Here is a 15,150-nt window from a genome sequence, read left to right on the forward strand (position 1 = left end):
CTAAGAATTATTGAACATGAATCACTTTAAGAGCTGTCTAAATGGGAAAATGCATTTAATAAAGCAAACTGTAAGGGACTGGCTCATATCCTACCTCTAAAAGTCATCATTTATTAGTTTTTTGAGTGAAAAACACTATTTGCTTTATTTATGAGCCAAGTTTTGTCAGATTATGTGTCTGGGGACATTTTTCTGCACAATTTTGCCCAAATTATAGCTAGTTTAGAAACACCGGTTAACACACTTATGGACTCCGGGCCCATATTCAAAGGCCCACTGAAGTGCCTTAAAACCACACAGCATAATTCAATGTGTTGACACAATTTCCACTTAAAACAGGAAGACAGGGACATATCGAACAGCTCCTCCCCTTTATTAAAATAGCCAATAGCGTTTAGTTTATGGTGCAGCTTGGCCAGAGCTGTTGAGCTCGGTAAAGCCGCAGTTTCGTCCTAATTTCCTCCATATCACTTTAAAATATGGTTGAACATGAGTGCTGTTTAAACACCTCAGCACTTCTACTGGAGGGAACAGTTAGAAAAGTTTTGAGTTTATTCATAAACTATAAATGCCACTTAATATTTGACCTCTTGCGTTTTTCGTCGGTCACGGTCTTGTTTCTGTCAGTCTATGGCTGCTGAGTCAACCGCAGTGACTCGTGACTGCACGAGAGGGAGGAACGGATTATAACCGAGCAAAAATCGGGTCCTTTATCACACAAACATGTGAATCATCATTGCAACAGAGCCCACTTCACCCGTAACAATCGAGAAGGCGCTGACTCATGAACAACTGCTTAAAAACACTAAAGCTCGACCAAAGATGCGTCATGCAGCGGTAGACGCGTGACGCAATACAGCGCTTCAGTGACATCTGCTGGCGGGAAAGCGACACTGCATGTATAAGTCTCACAAACACACACATATACATACACACTCACAGGGTAAAAAAAAGACACAATGACACCAGATACAGCTCTCAGAGCATGATGGAAAACTAACAAGGGTTCTCAGTTTTAGACTGATGTAATGATACTCTCTTTGGCACACTGTGTCACCCATAACTACCCTAAACAAATCCAATGATTTGTTGATTTAATGACCACGAAGTTAAAAATACTAAAATATTTAATTACACCTTGAATATACTTGAGTGTTTAATTTGATAATTAGCCTTTCAATTTTTTTTTATATCATGTTTTTTTATTCATACCCTTTTCATATAAATACCAAAGTATTATTAATTAATCATTATATTATTTTATTAAAGACTAAAGGGTCTTAAGGTGTTTCTGTCTGCGTGGGTTTCTTGTACCAACAAAATGGCTTCCTGCAGGTTACTTAAAATAAACATTGGCATTACAAATATTTCAAAACAAAACAGCCTCACTGCATATTTTTGTATATGCAAACAAAGATTATGCTTAACAACTTATAGCAACGTTTTTTTTATTTTTAGAATTTCAGTCTTTTAATAATACTTTTTTCTTTTATTTACAATCCCCGAACAGCTACACGTTTTTCACTCTCCTCACCAAAAACTTCCAAATGAATTTTCAGAAACTGAAAATATGTTCTTTTAGCAATAACTTTTTTCTTTTATTACAATCTCTGAACAGATTTTTAAAAAACTTTAATATCAAAACAACTGTTTACATTTTTTTGAATATGTTTATCATAAAAGAGGTTTTTGAATTGCATTATAATGTACTTTTATGGGAATATAAAAAAAAATGTCACCATTTTTTTTAACAAGACTTTCTTGACTTTCAAGACTTTCTTTTTTAATGGGGGGCATTATTACAATATGAAAAACTAGAAATTGTCTACTTTAAGAAAAAAAAAAAAAAAAAAACATTTTCAGAAATTAAAAATATGTTCATCATAATAGAGGTTTTGAAATGCATTTGCAAAAAAATCATCCAATTAGAAACTACAATGTCCTTAATGAATTGAATTGTGAGTATTTTCACCCTTTCCTTTAACAAGACTTTTATTCTTTTTCTTTCTTTACAATATCTGAGCCCCACAAAAAAATGAAACAAACAAATGTTCAGTAATTGAAAATATGTTCATTTTGAATTGTATTTTAATATGTTTTTAAGAAAACGGAGCATCTGTCTAGAAACCACAAGGTGCATAATGAATATAATTATAGGTCCTAGAGGTGTAGTGTTGAATTAGGGAACAGCCTAAAGACTGATGACCTTTTCGTGCCTGGTGCTCCTGCCTGACCTTCTAGTGTAACTGGACCTCAGAAGCCGAGCCCGTCCAGCATTACCTGATCCACAGCTGTATAGTGACACGACAAAACGCTGCTGCACACCTGCTCAGGTGTCACTGTGTGCGAGAGAGAGAGAGAGAGAGAGAGAGAGAGAGAGAGAGAGAGAGTTCTCAAGATCTCCAGTTAGTCACCTTCAAATTAGCCCCTTCATTTCTCAAATTCTCCAAAGCTAATTTCACAGGCGGTCACTTGGATTTGGAGTCACTTGGAATATTTCATTCTTCATTCTTTCTAACAAGGATTAAACAGACCGAGGGCCTTGGATTCCCATTCACAACGTCCCCTTTTCACTTCCTAAGTAGATCGGTGTCACTGTCGTCTCTCATTTGCCTCGTTCATCCAAGATGAGAGGATGAGAGAACCGAGTCATGGCTTCTTATTCCCAGACCACAGGAGAGACGGAGCGGCCGGGTTCAGAGGGAGGAAGCCGAGAGGAGAGGGTAAGGAAGCATGACCAGCGGTATTTCATGTCTGAGTGCCCTTGTGTTTCAGACACTTTTAAATGATATCAAGGTTGACAAGGCGCGTCTATCACATCAGCTGCCACATACTCTCTCTCTCTCTCATACTCTCTCTCTCTGGTGTCACTCCATGCTCTTTTTTTTGTCATTACATCGTGAATACATTTGTGTGTACAACTTAATTGTGCAAGTGTATTCATGGTGTAAAGCTTTCAAGCTTTTTTTTTTTTGTTCTGGTAGGATTTAAAAAGTTATTATTAATGAATGAATGAATTTATTTATTTTCAAAAAAAAAAAATTGTTTTGTTTTCCTAAACAATACTAGATTATGTCAAACAATTTATGGATCCATTTATTTTTTTAAGAATTTCAGTCTTTTAATAAAAACATTGACATTAACAAATATTTTAAGCTCAACAAGGCTGCATTTATTTGTACAGGAAAAACTGTAATATTGTGAAATATTATTCAAATAACTTTTCTATTTGAATATATTTTAAAATGCCTGTGATGCAAAGCTGAATTTTCAGCATCATTAGTCATTAATCATTACTTCAGTGTCACATGATCCTTCAATAATCATTCTATAATGCTGATTTGATGTTCAAAAATATTTCTTATTATTATCAATATTTTAAAAAGTGGTGCTGCTTAATATTTTTGTGGAAACAACGACACACACACTACCATTAAGAACTTCACCTTTTAATAACAGAGCAATGTTCAACTTTTATGATGAACAATGTTGCTGCCAAATATTTATGAGAAACCATAAACTACCATTCAAAATTTTGACGTAATTTCATATTTCATAGGAATTTTCATAATAGTAATAAAACAGTAATGACTAAATACATTTATTCAACAAGACTCATTGATTTGATCAAAAGTGACAGTGAATACATTTATAAAGTTTTCTGTTTCCAAAAAACGTTCTATTCATCAACAAATCCTGAAAAAAATCGATCACGGTTTCTTAAAAAAATATTAAGAAGCAAAACTATTTTAAACATTAATACTAATGAGAAACATTATTAATATCTGAGCAGCAAATAATCATATCAGAATGATTTCTGAAGGATCATGTGACACTGAAGACTGGAGTAATGATGCTGAAAATTCAGCTTTGCATCACAGAAATAAATAACATTTTAAAATGTATATATAAAAAAAAAAGTTTGTAATAATATTTAATTGTTTTTACTGTATTATTGATCAAATAAATGCAGGTTTAGTAAGCATAAGAGACTTTAAAAACATAAACCAACAACAACATAATTATTCCCAAAAAAATGTGAGCGGGTACAGTTTATACCTCGATATCATTTAAAAGTGTTTCTTTTTCGTCAGTCTTCTCAGCAACTTTCTCAGGATCTGGTAGAGGACGGCACTGAATCTAGAGCTCTTGAGCTGGTCTCTATCACGGAAGAGGACCTCCCCATTGTGGAGACCCCCAATACTTTCAACGTGAGCTCCTTCAGTAGTCAAAACAGCCATTCGAGCCGCTTCTACGACCCGAGCTCGCAGGACCCCCACGTCCCCGTCGAGCTGCCCACTGTGGCGTCCGCTCCACTGCCTGTGTACAACAAAGTCCACAACATTCAGATCCCACCCAGCCCAGGTGTGCCCGTCATCAAGGTCCAGCCCTTCCTGGATGGTAAGCAGGCTTCTCGCTTTCTGGGTGTGTCGCAGCGTGTGAGTAAATTGGAAATGGCTCCGGTGTGTGGTTTACATTGCCACCTCAGCAACTCGAGGTGTTAAAATGTGATCTAATCAGTCTTACTCCACTGACAGCACTGGCCTTCAGCAGACTGATTTATTCAATCAATTATTCAATCTCTCTCTCTCTCTCTCTCTCTCTCTCTCTCTCTCTCTCTCTCTCTCTCTCTCTCTCTCTCTCTCTCTCTCTCTCTCTCTCTCTCTCTCTCTCTCTCTCTCTATCTCAGGAGAGGACCTGTCAAACTTGAAATCTTTGTGTTGGCCGTACGTGTCTCGCAGATTGCTGGCTCTGCTTATCATCTTGGTCTTGTTTATAGTCTTGATTCTGTCTCTAGGAATAGGTTTGGGAGGTGAGAGTGTTTTTTTAATAATAATTTGAGCATAATTCGAACATTTTTCCCAACTTAAGATTTTTTTAATGTTTTTGAAAGAAGTCTCTTATGCTCACCAAGGCTTCATTTATTTGATGAAAAATACAGTAAAAACCAGTAATATTTTGAAATGTCTTTTACCGGTATTTGCATATATCTTAAAATGTAATTTATTCCTCTGGTGCAAAGTGGAATTTTCAGCATCATTACTCCAGTTAACTCCAATAAATGGAGTAATCTAGATATTAAGCTGCAACATTTTTCATCATTAAAGGTGAACATTGATAAAAAATAAAAAAAAATCTTAGAAAGTAGAAAATCAGCATATTAGAATGATTTCTGAAGGATCATGTGACACTGATAATTATGATGAAAATTCAGCTTTACATCACAGGAATAAATTACACTTTAAAATATATTCACATAAAAAAAATGCAGATATTTTAAATTGTATACAGTATATAGACAATAAAAGTCAAAGAAAAGTCCCCACCATGACGAAAATAAATGTGTGTGTGTGTGTGTGTGTGTGTGTGTGTGTGTGTGTGAAGGTAAGTTACTAGTGTCTTCCTTCCTACTGAAACTCATCTTGAGCAGTGGGAACTGTAAATGTTTAATGAGCTCCACCTATGACAGTAGGTCTGGGTCACAGCTAACAGATGGTTGTTTTAAGTTCTCTTAGAAAGGAGTGTGCGTGCGTGTGTGTGTGTGTGTGTCAGTCACCATCATGCATTTTGAACGCAGACTCTTTGTCTCCAGTGGGTCTGGAGAGTTGCTCGGGAAAGTTTCACTGCGTGTCGTCGGTTCGGTGTATCGGCAGGAAAGCTGTGTGTGACGGAGTCGAGGACTGTGGAGATGGAGAAGATGAACTCAACTGTGGTGGGCTGATCCTGTCTGTCTCTTCCTGACTTTAAGCACAAAATAAACAAAAAATAACTTTATGTATTGTTTTAATATACGTTACTGTGAATGATGCATGTCATTCCAAAGAAAAAAAAAAAAAAGATATATATAATCAAACAACTTTCCACACCAGTTTTGTCATCAGCCCATCTATAAGCAGGTGTTAACCACTGACCGCATGCTAACTGACCCACATCTCTCTCTGTCGGTCTCAGTGCGTGTGAGTGGCAGAAGCTCTGTGCTGCAGGTGTTCAGCAGGGGCTCGTGGAGGACGGTGTGCTCTGAAGGCTGGGATTCTCACCTGGGCTCCTTAGCCTGCAGACAACTGGGATACAACAGGTACAAACACAATTACAATGAATCTTTATCATTTAAGTGTGTCGGGGCAGATGGATTGCCTTTTAGATAAAATTTGAAGGCCCCCTCCCCCCCATGTAAATGTATATACTTCACTTGTATTTCTGCTATAATTACAAGGCTGCTTGTTTTCAAACTTTTTTTTTTTTTTTACAAAAACTTGTCAGTAGATTCAATTGAACTAAAACAACTATAAAGAATATTATAATTTAGATCAATTAAATTTTGCACAAAAAAAAAATCTAATTCAAATTTAATTCAAATTCCACTAATTTATATTTCAGTTTCAAGAGCTGAAGAATGTTCTTTAGGGTTTCCGTTATATGTATAGGTTATATATCTCTCTTTTTTGTGATTTACCGGATAAGGATTACGGATTTTAAAATATATATATATACTTTTTTTTTTTACTCACAATTTCCATCCAAAAGAATATTTCTAACTAGGAACTATATATATATATATATTTTTTTTTTTTTATATATTCATTAAAATTTCCATGGCATTTACACATTTTGGGTCTTCATTTCTGCTAACTAACAGCCATCATCACCGCCCATGTCTGCTATTTAGGGAAAATTCATTTTCCAGAGCAAAGCAGGGATTTCCCCCTTTTAAACAGAAATATGGTGATACTTTGTGTGTGTGTGTGTGGTTTTCTTGCACTGTGTGGGTGTCTATGAATAATAATGTCCCTCTGTTCCCAGTGGCCTCATTACCTGCATAGTTAATCCAATTAAAATCAGTCTGCCATTAAATGAAAGAAGAAGAAAAAACATCATCGCAAACGCTGTTTCACCTCAACTAGGTCAAGATGTTACATTTAACACCTACAGTCTCCTGTCTTTATTTTAATTTCAGAGGTCTGATCTTTTCGTTTGGCATCACTGTCTTTATTATGCATCTTGGCACTTGAATTTAGTTTTCTGTTTTGGCCAGAAATAATGATTAATTACAGTCCCTCGGGCCACGTCTCCTTAATAAGAGAACCGATCAGCATCAGCTAAAGTCAACTGATTTCATCTTTTCAGAAGTAACAGCTTATGAAAGAAAGTAAATAAGTGTGAAATTGAGAGGGAAAGAGAGAAATATTTCTGTGTTGGGTATAAAAGGTTCAGTAACCCTAAAGAGCACTTTATGCCAAAAAGATTCTTTATAAGCAAACATGTCTTAAATTATACATAATACTTTAATGTTTAACAGGTTATTAAATGTTTTTCTAGTGATAAAGTATGTCTGTATAAAGATATATCCGTTTAATTCATAAAATGTCATTAAAATTATACATGAATTTAAACAAAACTAATTGGAATTAAATCCATAAAATAATTCCAAGATGGAAACCACTAACAGGTTCTAAATATGAACCTTTAATATAGAACCTTTTCTTCTAAGAGTGTAGTTTTGTGTCTTTTAGTTATTTAATAACTATAAACTTAATGAGAAGGTACTCAGTGCTCCAGCTTTAATATATGAGAGCACTTTATTCCCATGTAATTGTTTTGATTATACAGCCAATTTACACTGGATTCAAACCTTTTTCAAATTGTGCCATTTTAGTGTGTTCAAAAGTATTATCCCATCGATTCTTGGTAAAGTAACTTGGCAATAACTAGAGTAATTTCTCTTTTGTTCTCCTCTCTCTCCGAATGTAGTTACGTAAGCTCTGCGGCCATTCCCATCTCCTCTATTGAAGCAGTATTTCAGAGTAATCTAGTGGCTCTCAATATCAACCAAACAGCCCTTCAAGACACCTTCAAGATCCACAACTCTTCATACGTCAGGTAAAGCTTCTTTTAAACACCTGCGTGCAAAAGCAACCGAATGTACCCTGCCAAAACAAAGCATTGGTTTAACACTGGTTTCTAAGGCTCCAGAGTGACTACCATTAAATGTCAAAATAAAGATTTGTGGGAATAATTTACAATTTAACAAACATGTATGTACATATGCGGCTTCATCAGATATCATATATTTAGAGCGCATGCAACAAGTGAGCGGTGATGTCCGATTCACGAACAGCTCAGTTCTTTTAGTGATTCAGTCACAAAGATTTGCAACAGGTTTGAACTGGCTTGTGTAATGCGTTTACACGACAACGATGCACTAAAACCTGAAAAGTTTTTCCTTTGCATTTTTGAAGTTTTGATTTTGTTCAAACGGATCCACGAAAACGGCTAAAATCGCTGTATTTTGCTGCCAGGCCAGTAGTTGGCGATGCCACGTTGTAAAGAAACTAAATGTTTTTGTAGTTTACACAGAGCCGATAACAGTATCGTTTTCAAAAACTTGCTCTTTGAAACCTGTTTAAAAAAGTCTGGGTTTTCAGGCTGCCAAAAACTTGAAACTTGAACGTGTAATGACGTGTAATGATTGTTTTCGTGTAAATGAACGGCCGAAAACGCATGAAAAGTTTTACGTTAAAAAAAAGAAAAGAAAATTGTGTCGTGTAAACAGCCCCTTTTTACCTCGTCTGATTCGAAAAAACAAAAACTTGAAACTTGAACGTGAAATGTTTGTTGTCGTGTAAATAATCGGCCGAAACGCATAAAGTTTTACGTAAAAAAAAAGAAAAGAAAACTGTGTCGTGTAAACAGCCCCTTTTTACCTCGTCTGATTTGAAAAAACTGAAACTTGAACGTGTAATGTTTGTTGTCGTGTAAATGAACGGCCGAAACGCATAAAGTTTTACGTAAAAAGAAAAGAAAAGTCACGTAAACAGCCCCCTTTTACCTCGTCTGATAAAAAAAATGTAAAAAATCTGAAAAACTTGAAACTTGAACGTGTAATGACGTGTAATGATTGTTGTCGTGTAAATGAACGGCCGAAATGCATGAAAAGTTTTACGTAAAAAAAAAGAAAAGTCGCGCAAACAGCCCCTTTTTACCTCGTCTGATTCTAAATGATTGAACGTGATATTATGATGTAGCCTTTATTTTAGCTTTGTGAGACTCACATCAGATTGGTTGTTTTGTTTTAGTATTCTCTAAACAACATTCAAAAAAAAAAGTTTGTTTTAAAACAATGTGGTCCAAATGTAAGGTTGAATGATGCAAATCCTTTCTTTTTTGAATCCGACTTTCCTTTCAAACAAGCAAAAATGATCATTTTAAGCCCAAATTTTGGAGCCCTGTGTTCATTATGATATTAAATGCGGTCATTAGCTTACAAATGAGCATTTCACTTTTCAGTCACTCTTTTTCTCAGGTCCAAATCAAACAGACTGAAGCCTGAGGAGGAAGTATTTAGGCCAAAGACTGTCAAATAAGATCAGTTCAGTGACTGACGCACTACATGGCAGATCGTTCAGCACTGAATTGTCTCTGCAGATGCTGATGTTCAGGAGTGTCTTTGGTATCCGTTAAAGCAGCCAGGACTGTGTTTGTGAGATATCTTACCTTCAGATGTATGAACGTCTGGTCGGACTTATTCTTGGCAGCTGAGATGAGGTTTTGAGCAGAAAAAGAAAGGAGACATCGTGACTTCACGCTGCAATAAAACGAGAGAGTTGTGACACAGTTTGAGATGACAAGCCGATTTGCTTTAGATAAATGGAGGGATTTAAATGAAACCAGAACAGTTAACTGGTTTAGTCAGACAGAAATATCGATTTAACTAAAATTGTATTTTCTATTATTCCAGAAAGACTCTCTGCAGTTCTGGTATAGTAACAGCAGTCAAGTGTATAGGTGAGTGGCTGATATTAATCTTAAAAAGATAAGCAATGAGTGTAATTGTTGCAGTTTAAGTAGATCATTCTCTCATAGAAGTTGAGATTGTCTTCATCTTGTAATATTGTGTATATGACAATAAAAAGTCAGTAATCAGTTAGTGTCCACCCAGAACACTCTAGAAATGCCTTAACATCCACCTTGAATACCCAGAAACCAAATAGCTGTACCGTATGTACAGTAAAAACACTCACAACCACATAACAACCTTTTTTCAACGTCGCCGCAACGTCCTAGCATTGTGTCAGTGACTTTTGCATGTGCAAAGAAAAAATTCCCCCAGAAATGGACAAATGTAGTTTGTGTGTTGTTATGTAGAGTGTGGTTCCAGGCCAGCCGTCCGCAGCCGTATTTTGGGAGGAAACGTGTCGAGGGCCGGGCAGGTCCCATGGCAGGTCAGCCTACACTACCAGAACCAGTATCTCTGTGGAGGATCCGTCATCAGTGAGCGCTGGATACTCACTGCTGCTCACTGTGTCTATGGGTGAGTATATCATGCAGAAACAGCTCCAAGCTGGTTTATACTGGTTTTGTGTTGGTCCAGACTGGTTTATGATGGTCTATTGCTGGTCCATACTGGTTTATGATGGTCCAGACTGATTTATGACGGTCTAATGCTGGTCCATACTGGTTTATGATGGTCCAGACTGATTTATGACGGTCTAATGCTGGTCCAGACTGGTTGGTGATGATCTGCTGCTGGTCCACACTGGTCTATACTGGTTCTGTGCTGGTCCAGACTAGTTTATGATGGTCTGGTACAGGTCCAGACTATTTTATACTAGTTTGATGCTGGTCCAGACTGGTTTATGATAGTTTGAAGCTGGTCCATTCTGGTTTATACTGGTTATGTGCTGCTCCAGACTGGTTGGTGATGATCTGGTGCTTGTCCAGACTGGTTCTGTGGTAGTCCTGACTAGTTTATGATGGTCTGATACTGGTTCAGACTGGACTATAGTGGTTCTGTGCTGGTAATAGACTTTTATGGTTGTCTTGTGCTGGTCCAGTCGTCCAGACTGGTTTATTTATACCAGCTCTGAACTGATCCAGATTGGTTTATGATGGATCTGTTCTGGTTCACACTGGTTTGTGGAGGTCTGTGGCTATTGATCCTGATCTGGTGCTGATCCAGACAAGTTTGTGCTGGTCCGGACTGGTTTATGATGGTCTGGTGCTTGTCCAGACTGGCTTATAGTGGTTTGGTGCTGGTTCAGACTCTTATGGGTGTCTTGTGCTGGTCCAGACTGGTTTATGACGGATCTGTTCTGGTTCATATTGGTTTGTGAAGGTCTGGGGCTGTTTTATCCTGATCTGGTGCGGGTCCCGACTGGCTTATAATGGTTCTGTGCTGGTCCAGAGTTGTTTATACTGGTTATGTGCTGGTCCAGACTGGTTTATGAAAGTCTGGTGCTGATCTAGACTGTTTTATGCTAGTCAGATACTGGTCAAGACTGGTTTATACTAGTTCTGTGCTGATCCAGACTAAATTATGATGGTCTGGTGCTGGTCCAGGCTAGTATATACTGGCTGTGTGCTGGTCTAGACTCGTATATGATGGTCTGGTGCTGGCCCAGGCTGGTTTATACTGGTTCTATGCTGGTCCACACTGATTTATTCTAGACTTATGCTGGTCAAGACTGGTTTATAATTATTTTGTGCCGTTCCAGACTAGTTTGTAATGGGCTGGTCCTGGTCAGGCTGTTTTATGTTAGTCAGATGCTGGTCCAGACTGGTTTATTCTGATCTGATGTTGGTCTAGACTGTTTTAATCTGGTCAGGTACCAGTTCAGATTGGTTTATACTGGTTCAGACTCATTTATGCTGATGCTGATCTGGTCCAGACTAGATTGTGATGGTCTGGGGTTTTATCTTGGTTTGGTGCTGGTCCACAATACTGGTTCTGTGTTGGTCCAGACTGGTTTATGCTGGTCTGGTATTAGACTCCTGACTGGTTTATTCCGGTTCTGTGCTGGTTCAAATTGGTTTACGCTGATCTTATACTGGTCCAGCATAGTTTAAACTGGCTCTGGGATCATCAAGATTAGTTTATGATGGTCCAGTACTTACATTCGTGATTCTTTTTGTTCAAAGTTTTGCTCAGCCAGTGTTATGGACAGTGTATGCTGGGATGATAGACCAGCCATTGAGTGGATCAGGAGCTCTCTCTGTGGAGAAAATCATCTACCATGCTAACTTCAGGCGAGAAGGACACAGCTACAACATAGCACTAATAAGGCTTAAACTACCTTTGTCTTTCAACGGTAAGTATTTACTTTTTGTCACTGGCTGAAATATTTGTAAAATGGATGGGTCTAAACTTTAAAAGCATGATTTTAACGAAATGTATCTCTTTTTTTGTTGTTGCCCCAGACCAAGTTGCCCCCATCTGTCTGCCTAGTTACGGCGAGAGCTTTGAGGATGGACAGATGTGTTTAATCTCGGGCTGGGGAGCCACAGTGGATGGTGGTGAGTGTGGATCCATCAGCTGTTAGTACATTTTTAAGGACATTTAGAAGAAGAAAAACACGACAAAGCAAAAAATTATTGATCTGATTGACTGGTGTCGCTTCTGAAAAATGCTTGTGGCAAACAAGTTTCACAGCTTTTGAAGACATGTTGAGGACTATATCGTTTTGTATTTTTGGAGTTGACTCTTCAGAATGCACATGTGTGTGTGTGTGTTGTGCAGGAGAGACCAGTGTGTCCCTACATGTCACTCAGGTCCCGTTACTGTCCGGCAGAGAATGCCGCCGGCGGGGACTGACCTCGTGGAACATCTGTGCAGGATACATGGAGGGTGGTGCTGGTACATGTCAGGTATTGCATCTGTGTGTCATCACAATAAACTACAATAGTCATTATTGAAACCAGTACACTTGAATGTATTCGCACCTTAGTTTAATCCCTAGTCTTCTGTCTGTAGGGCGATAACGGAGGGCCGCTGGCCTGTCAGGGGTCCGGGTGGACATTGGTGGGGACAGCCACCTGGGGTGAGAGCTGTGGGCAAAAAAACAAACCAGGCGTTTACACCAGCATAACTGAAGCTCTCACATGGATTCAGCAACAGATGGAGGTAAAGAACAGTAAAAAACAAACAAACAAAAAAACACTACACTTATTTACAAAATGTTTAAAGTTGGAAATTCAGTTGATGTCACTCACAAAAACTGAAAGTACTTATTTAACATTTTGACATTATTATTATTAATGATAAAGGGCAGCTTGACATTTGTTGTTTAAAATTGAAATAGATTTTTTCATTCATTTCCCCTGTTAAAAACAAATGCTTGGACAAATGTAAAATATTTTCTAGATTTTTTCCAAGCAACAGAAGCGTTATACTTCAAATAATTTCCCACAAGCTCTGTTAAGACCCGAGGAACATTGAGGTATAACAAGTAATTTAAGCAACGGTTATAGTGTACTTTTATAGTGTATAGCGGTTATAGTGTACAGTGAAAAAAATCATTAAAGTCAATAGCATCTCAAAAGCATCATCATTAATCAGACAATATATTCATACATTATACACCTACCATGATTTTTTCTTCTTCTAGAAATTTCTGTCACACAAACAAAATGTAACATGAGTGAAATGTGTAAATCAACTGAATTGCTTAAAGGTTTGTGGTGGGAAACTCACCTTTAATCACCCTCCTCTTCTTCATTTTGACCTTGGAAGTACTTTTCTGACTTTTTTATATTTTCAAAAAGCAAGAATTAACTAAATGGAATTATCAAGTTAATTATTCATATTATCTTTTTGCACACTTGTAAGATATTGCACAAATGTTTAAATGGTGGAAAAATAAGTGAATAATAACTGTAAATTACACAGTCATAGTAACCCTAGGCCTTGGAGTAAGTGACGGAGGCTGGAGGAGTGACATTCAGTTAGATGGCGGCAGTTGAACTTTATTCTCATTGGATAATTAGCACTCGGATTTATATTCCATTAACTTTGTTTTGCTGGCTGTCTTGGTTGATCATTGGTAAGTGTGTTTGAGCGGATGAATAACTGACGGACTTCCAGCTCCTCAGGGTCTTTTTGACCTTTGAAATGGTTTTTGAAACACTAGAGTCATCTAGAGGCGAGTGTGTTGTACTGTCCTGCACATTCTCAAGCTTTCTGCCGTTAATTGAGCCACAGACCCAATACACACACCATTCACTCCATTTATTTAGCATATGGTTATATCCCTAGCCATTGATTGGGTTTTAATTTCATGCCTCAAGTCATTTGATATTAAAGTTTTACAGTCTTATATTTACGGGTCCACTGAAATGTATTTAAGAAATGCAAATAATAGTTTTAATTTAATTTATAAATTTTTTAACAGAAAGAAGAGGATCAGCGTCGTTGAGCGTCTCATGGTGGACTTCTGCTGACTTATTCTTATTATTTCCATAACTAACATCTGACATTACCATATCCAACATGGCTTATGAAGGAGAAACATATCATGGTAATGTCACACACACACACACACACACACACACACACACACACACACACACACACACACACACACACACACACACACACACACACACACACACACACACACACACACACACACACACACACACACACACACTCTAACTTATTCCCCTTCATAAGCCAAGTTGGTTCGATTCTACTGACCAAAACTAAAATACAGTAAAATACAAATTTTTAAATCATAGTTTGAATAGTTTATTTGTAAAATGCTATTTATTGTACTTTTTTGTTTTGTTCATTTGGGTCCAAATATTTATCATTTATTTAACCATGCATTTCAAAACGTTTTAGTGCATATATTTTTGTATGTAAAGCCAAATGTACACGCTTAACATGTGATGCATTTACGATTCTCATTAAAATTATTAATGTTGTCGAGAAATTTACTGTATTAAAATTATGTTCTTAAGGGGCCGTTAACACGGCACTGTTTTCAACTAAAAATGGAAAACCTTTGCGTTTTGGCCGTTCATTTACACGTCGATGGCGTTTTGGGAGCCTGAAAATGCAAACTTTTGAAAATGGGTTTCAAAGTGTAAGTTTTGATATGACATCATAGTGTCTTTACAAAGTGACATCGCCAACTACTGGCCTGGCATGAATAATACAGCGTTTTTAGTCATTTTCAAACGGATCCATATGAACTGGGATCATTTTGACAACATTGTCGCCTGTACGCAAAAAAAGCGTTTCCGTTTTTAGTACACTGTTGTTGTGTAAACGTACCCCAAGTCTCTATTCTGCTCTTTCAAATCTCTAAATTCTTCCCTTCCACTATTTAAAATGTACAAAAAGTGTTGCGAAATGAGTAAATGCTAAACCAG

The 15,150-nt window shown here is 37.3% G+C and overlaps 1 protein-coding gene across 1 annotated transcript; it reads left to right on the top strand.

The window, feature by feature from the left end:
• Nucleotides 1-2,651: 2,651 nt before the first annotated feature.
• On the top strand, nt 2,652-15,134 carry tmprss3b (transmembrane serine protease 3b; the record flags this gene model as incomplete). The annotated part of the gene is made up of 13 exons (XM_079616173.1): nt 2,652-2,723; nt 4,095-4,401; nt 4,691-4,813; nt 5,594-5,713; nt 5,953-6,076; nt 7,750-7,878; nt 9,737-9,783; nt 10,144-10,309; nt 11,917-12,086; nt 12,196-12,291; nt 12,515-12,642; nt 12,749-12,898; nt 14,166-15,134. 13 exons carry the CDS (start codon nt 2,652-2,654, stop codon nt 14,187-14,189), a joined length of 1,656 nt encoding a protein of 551 aa, XP_079472299.1. The 3' UTR covers nt 14,190-15,134.
• Nucleotides 15,135-15,150: the final 16 nt, after the last annotated feature.

Source organism: Phoxinus phoxinus, assembly GCF_949152265.1.
Source record: "Phoxinus phoxinus genome assembly, chromosome: 6".
NCBI classification, from domain to species: Eukaryota; Metazoa; Chordata; class Actinopteri; order Cypriniformes; family Leuciscidae; genus Phoxinus; species Phoxinus phoxinus.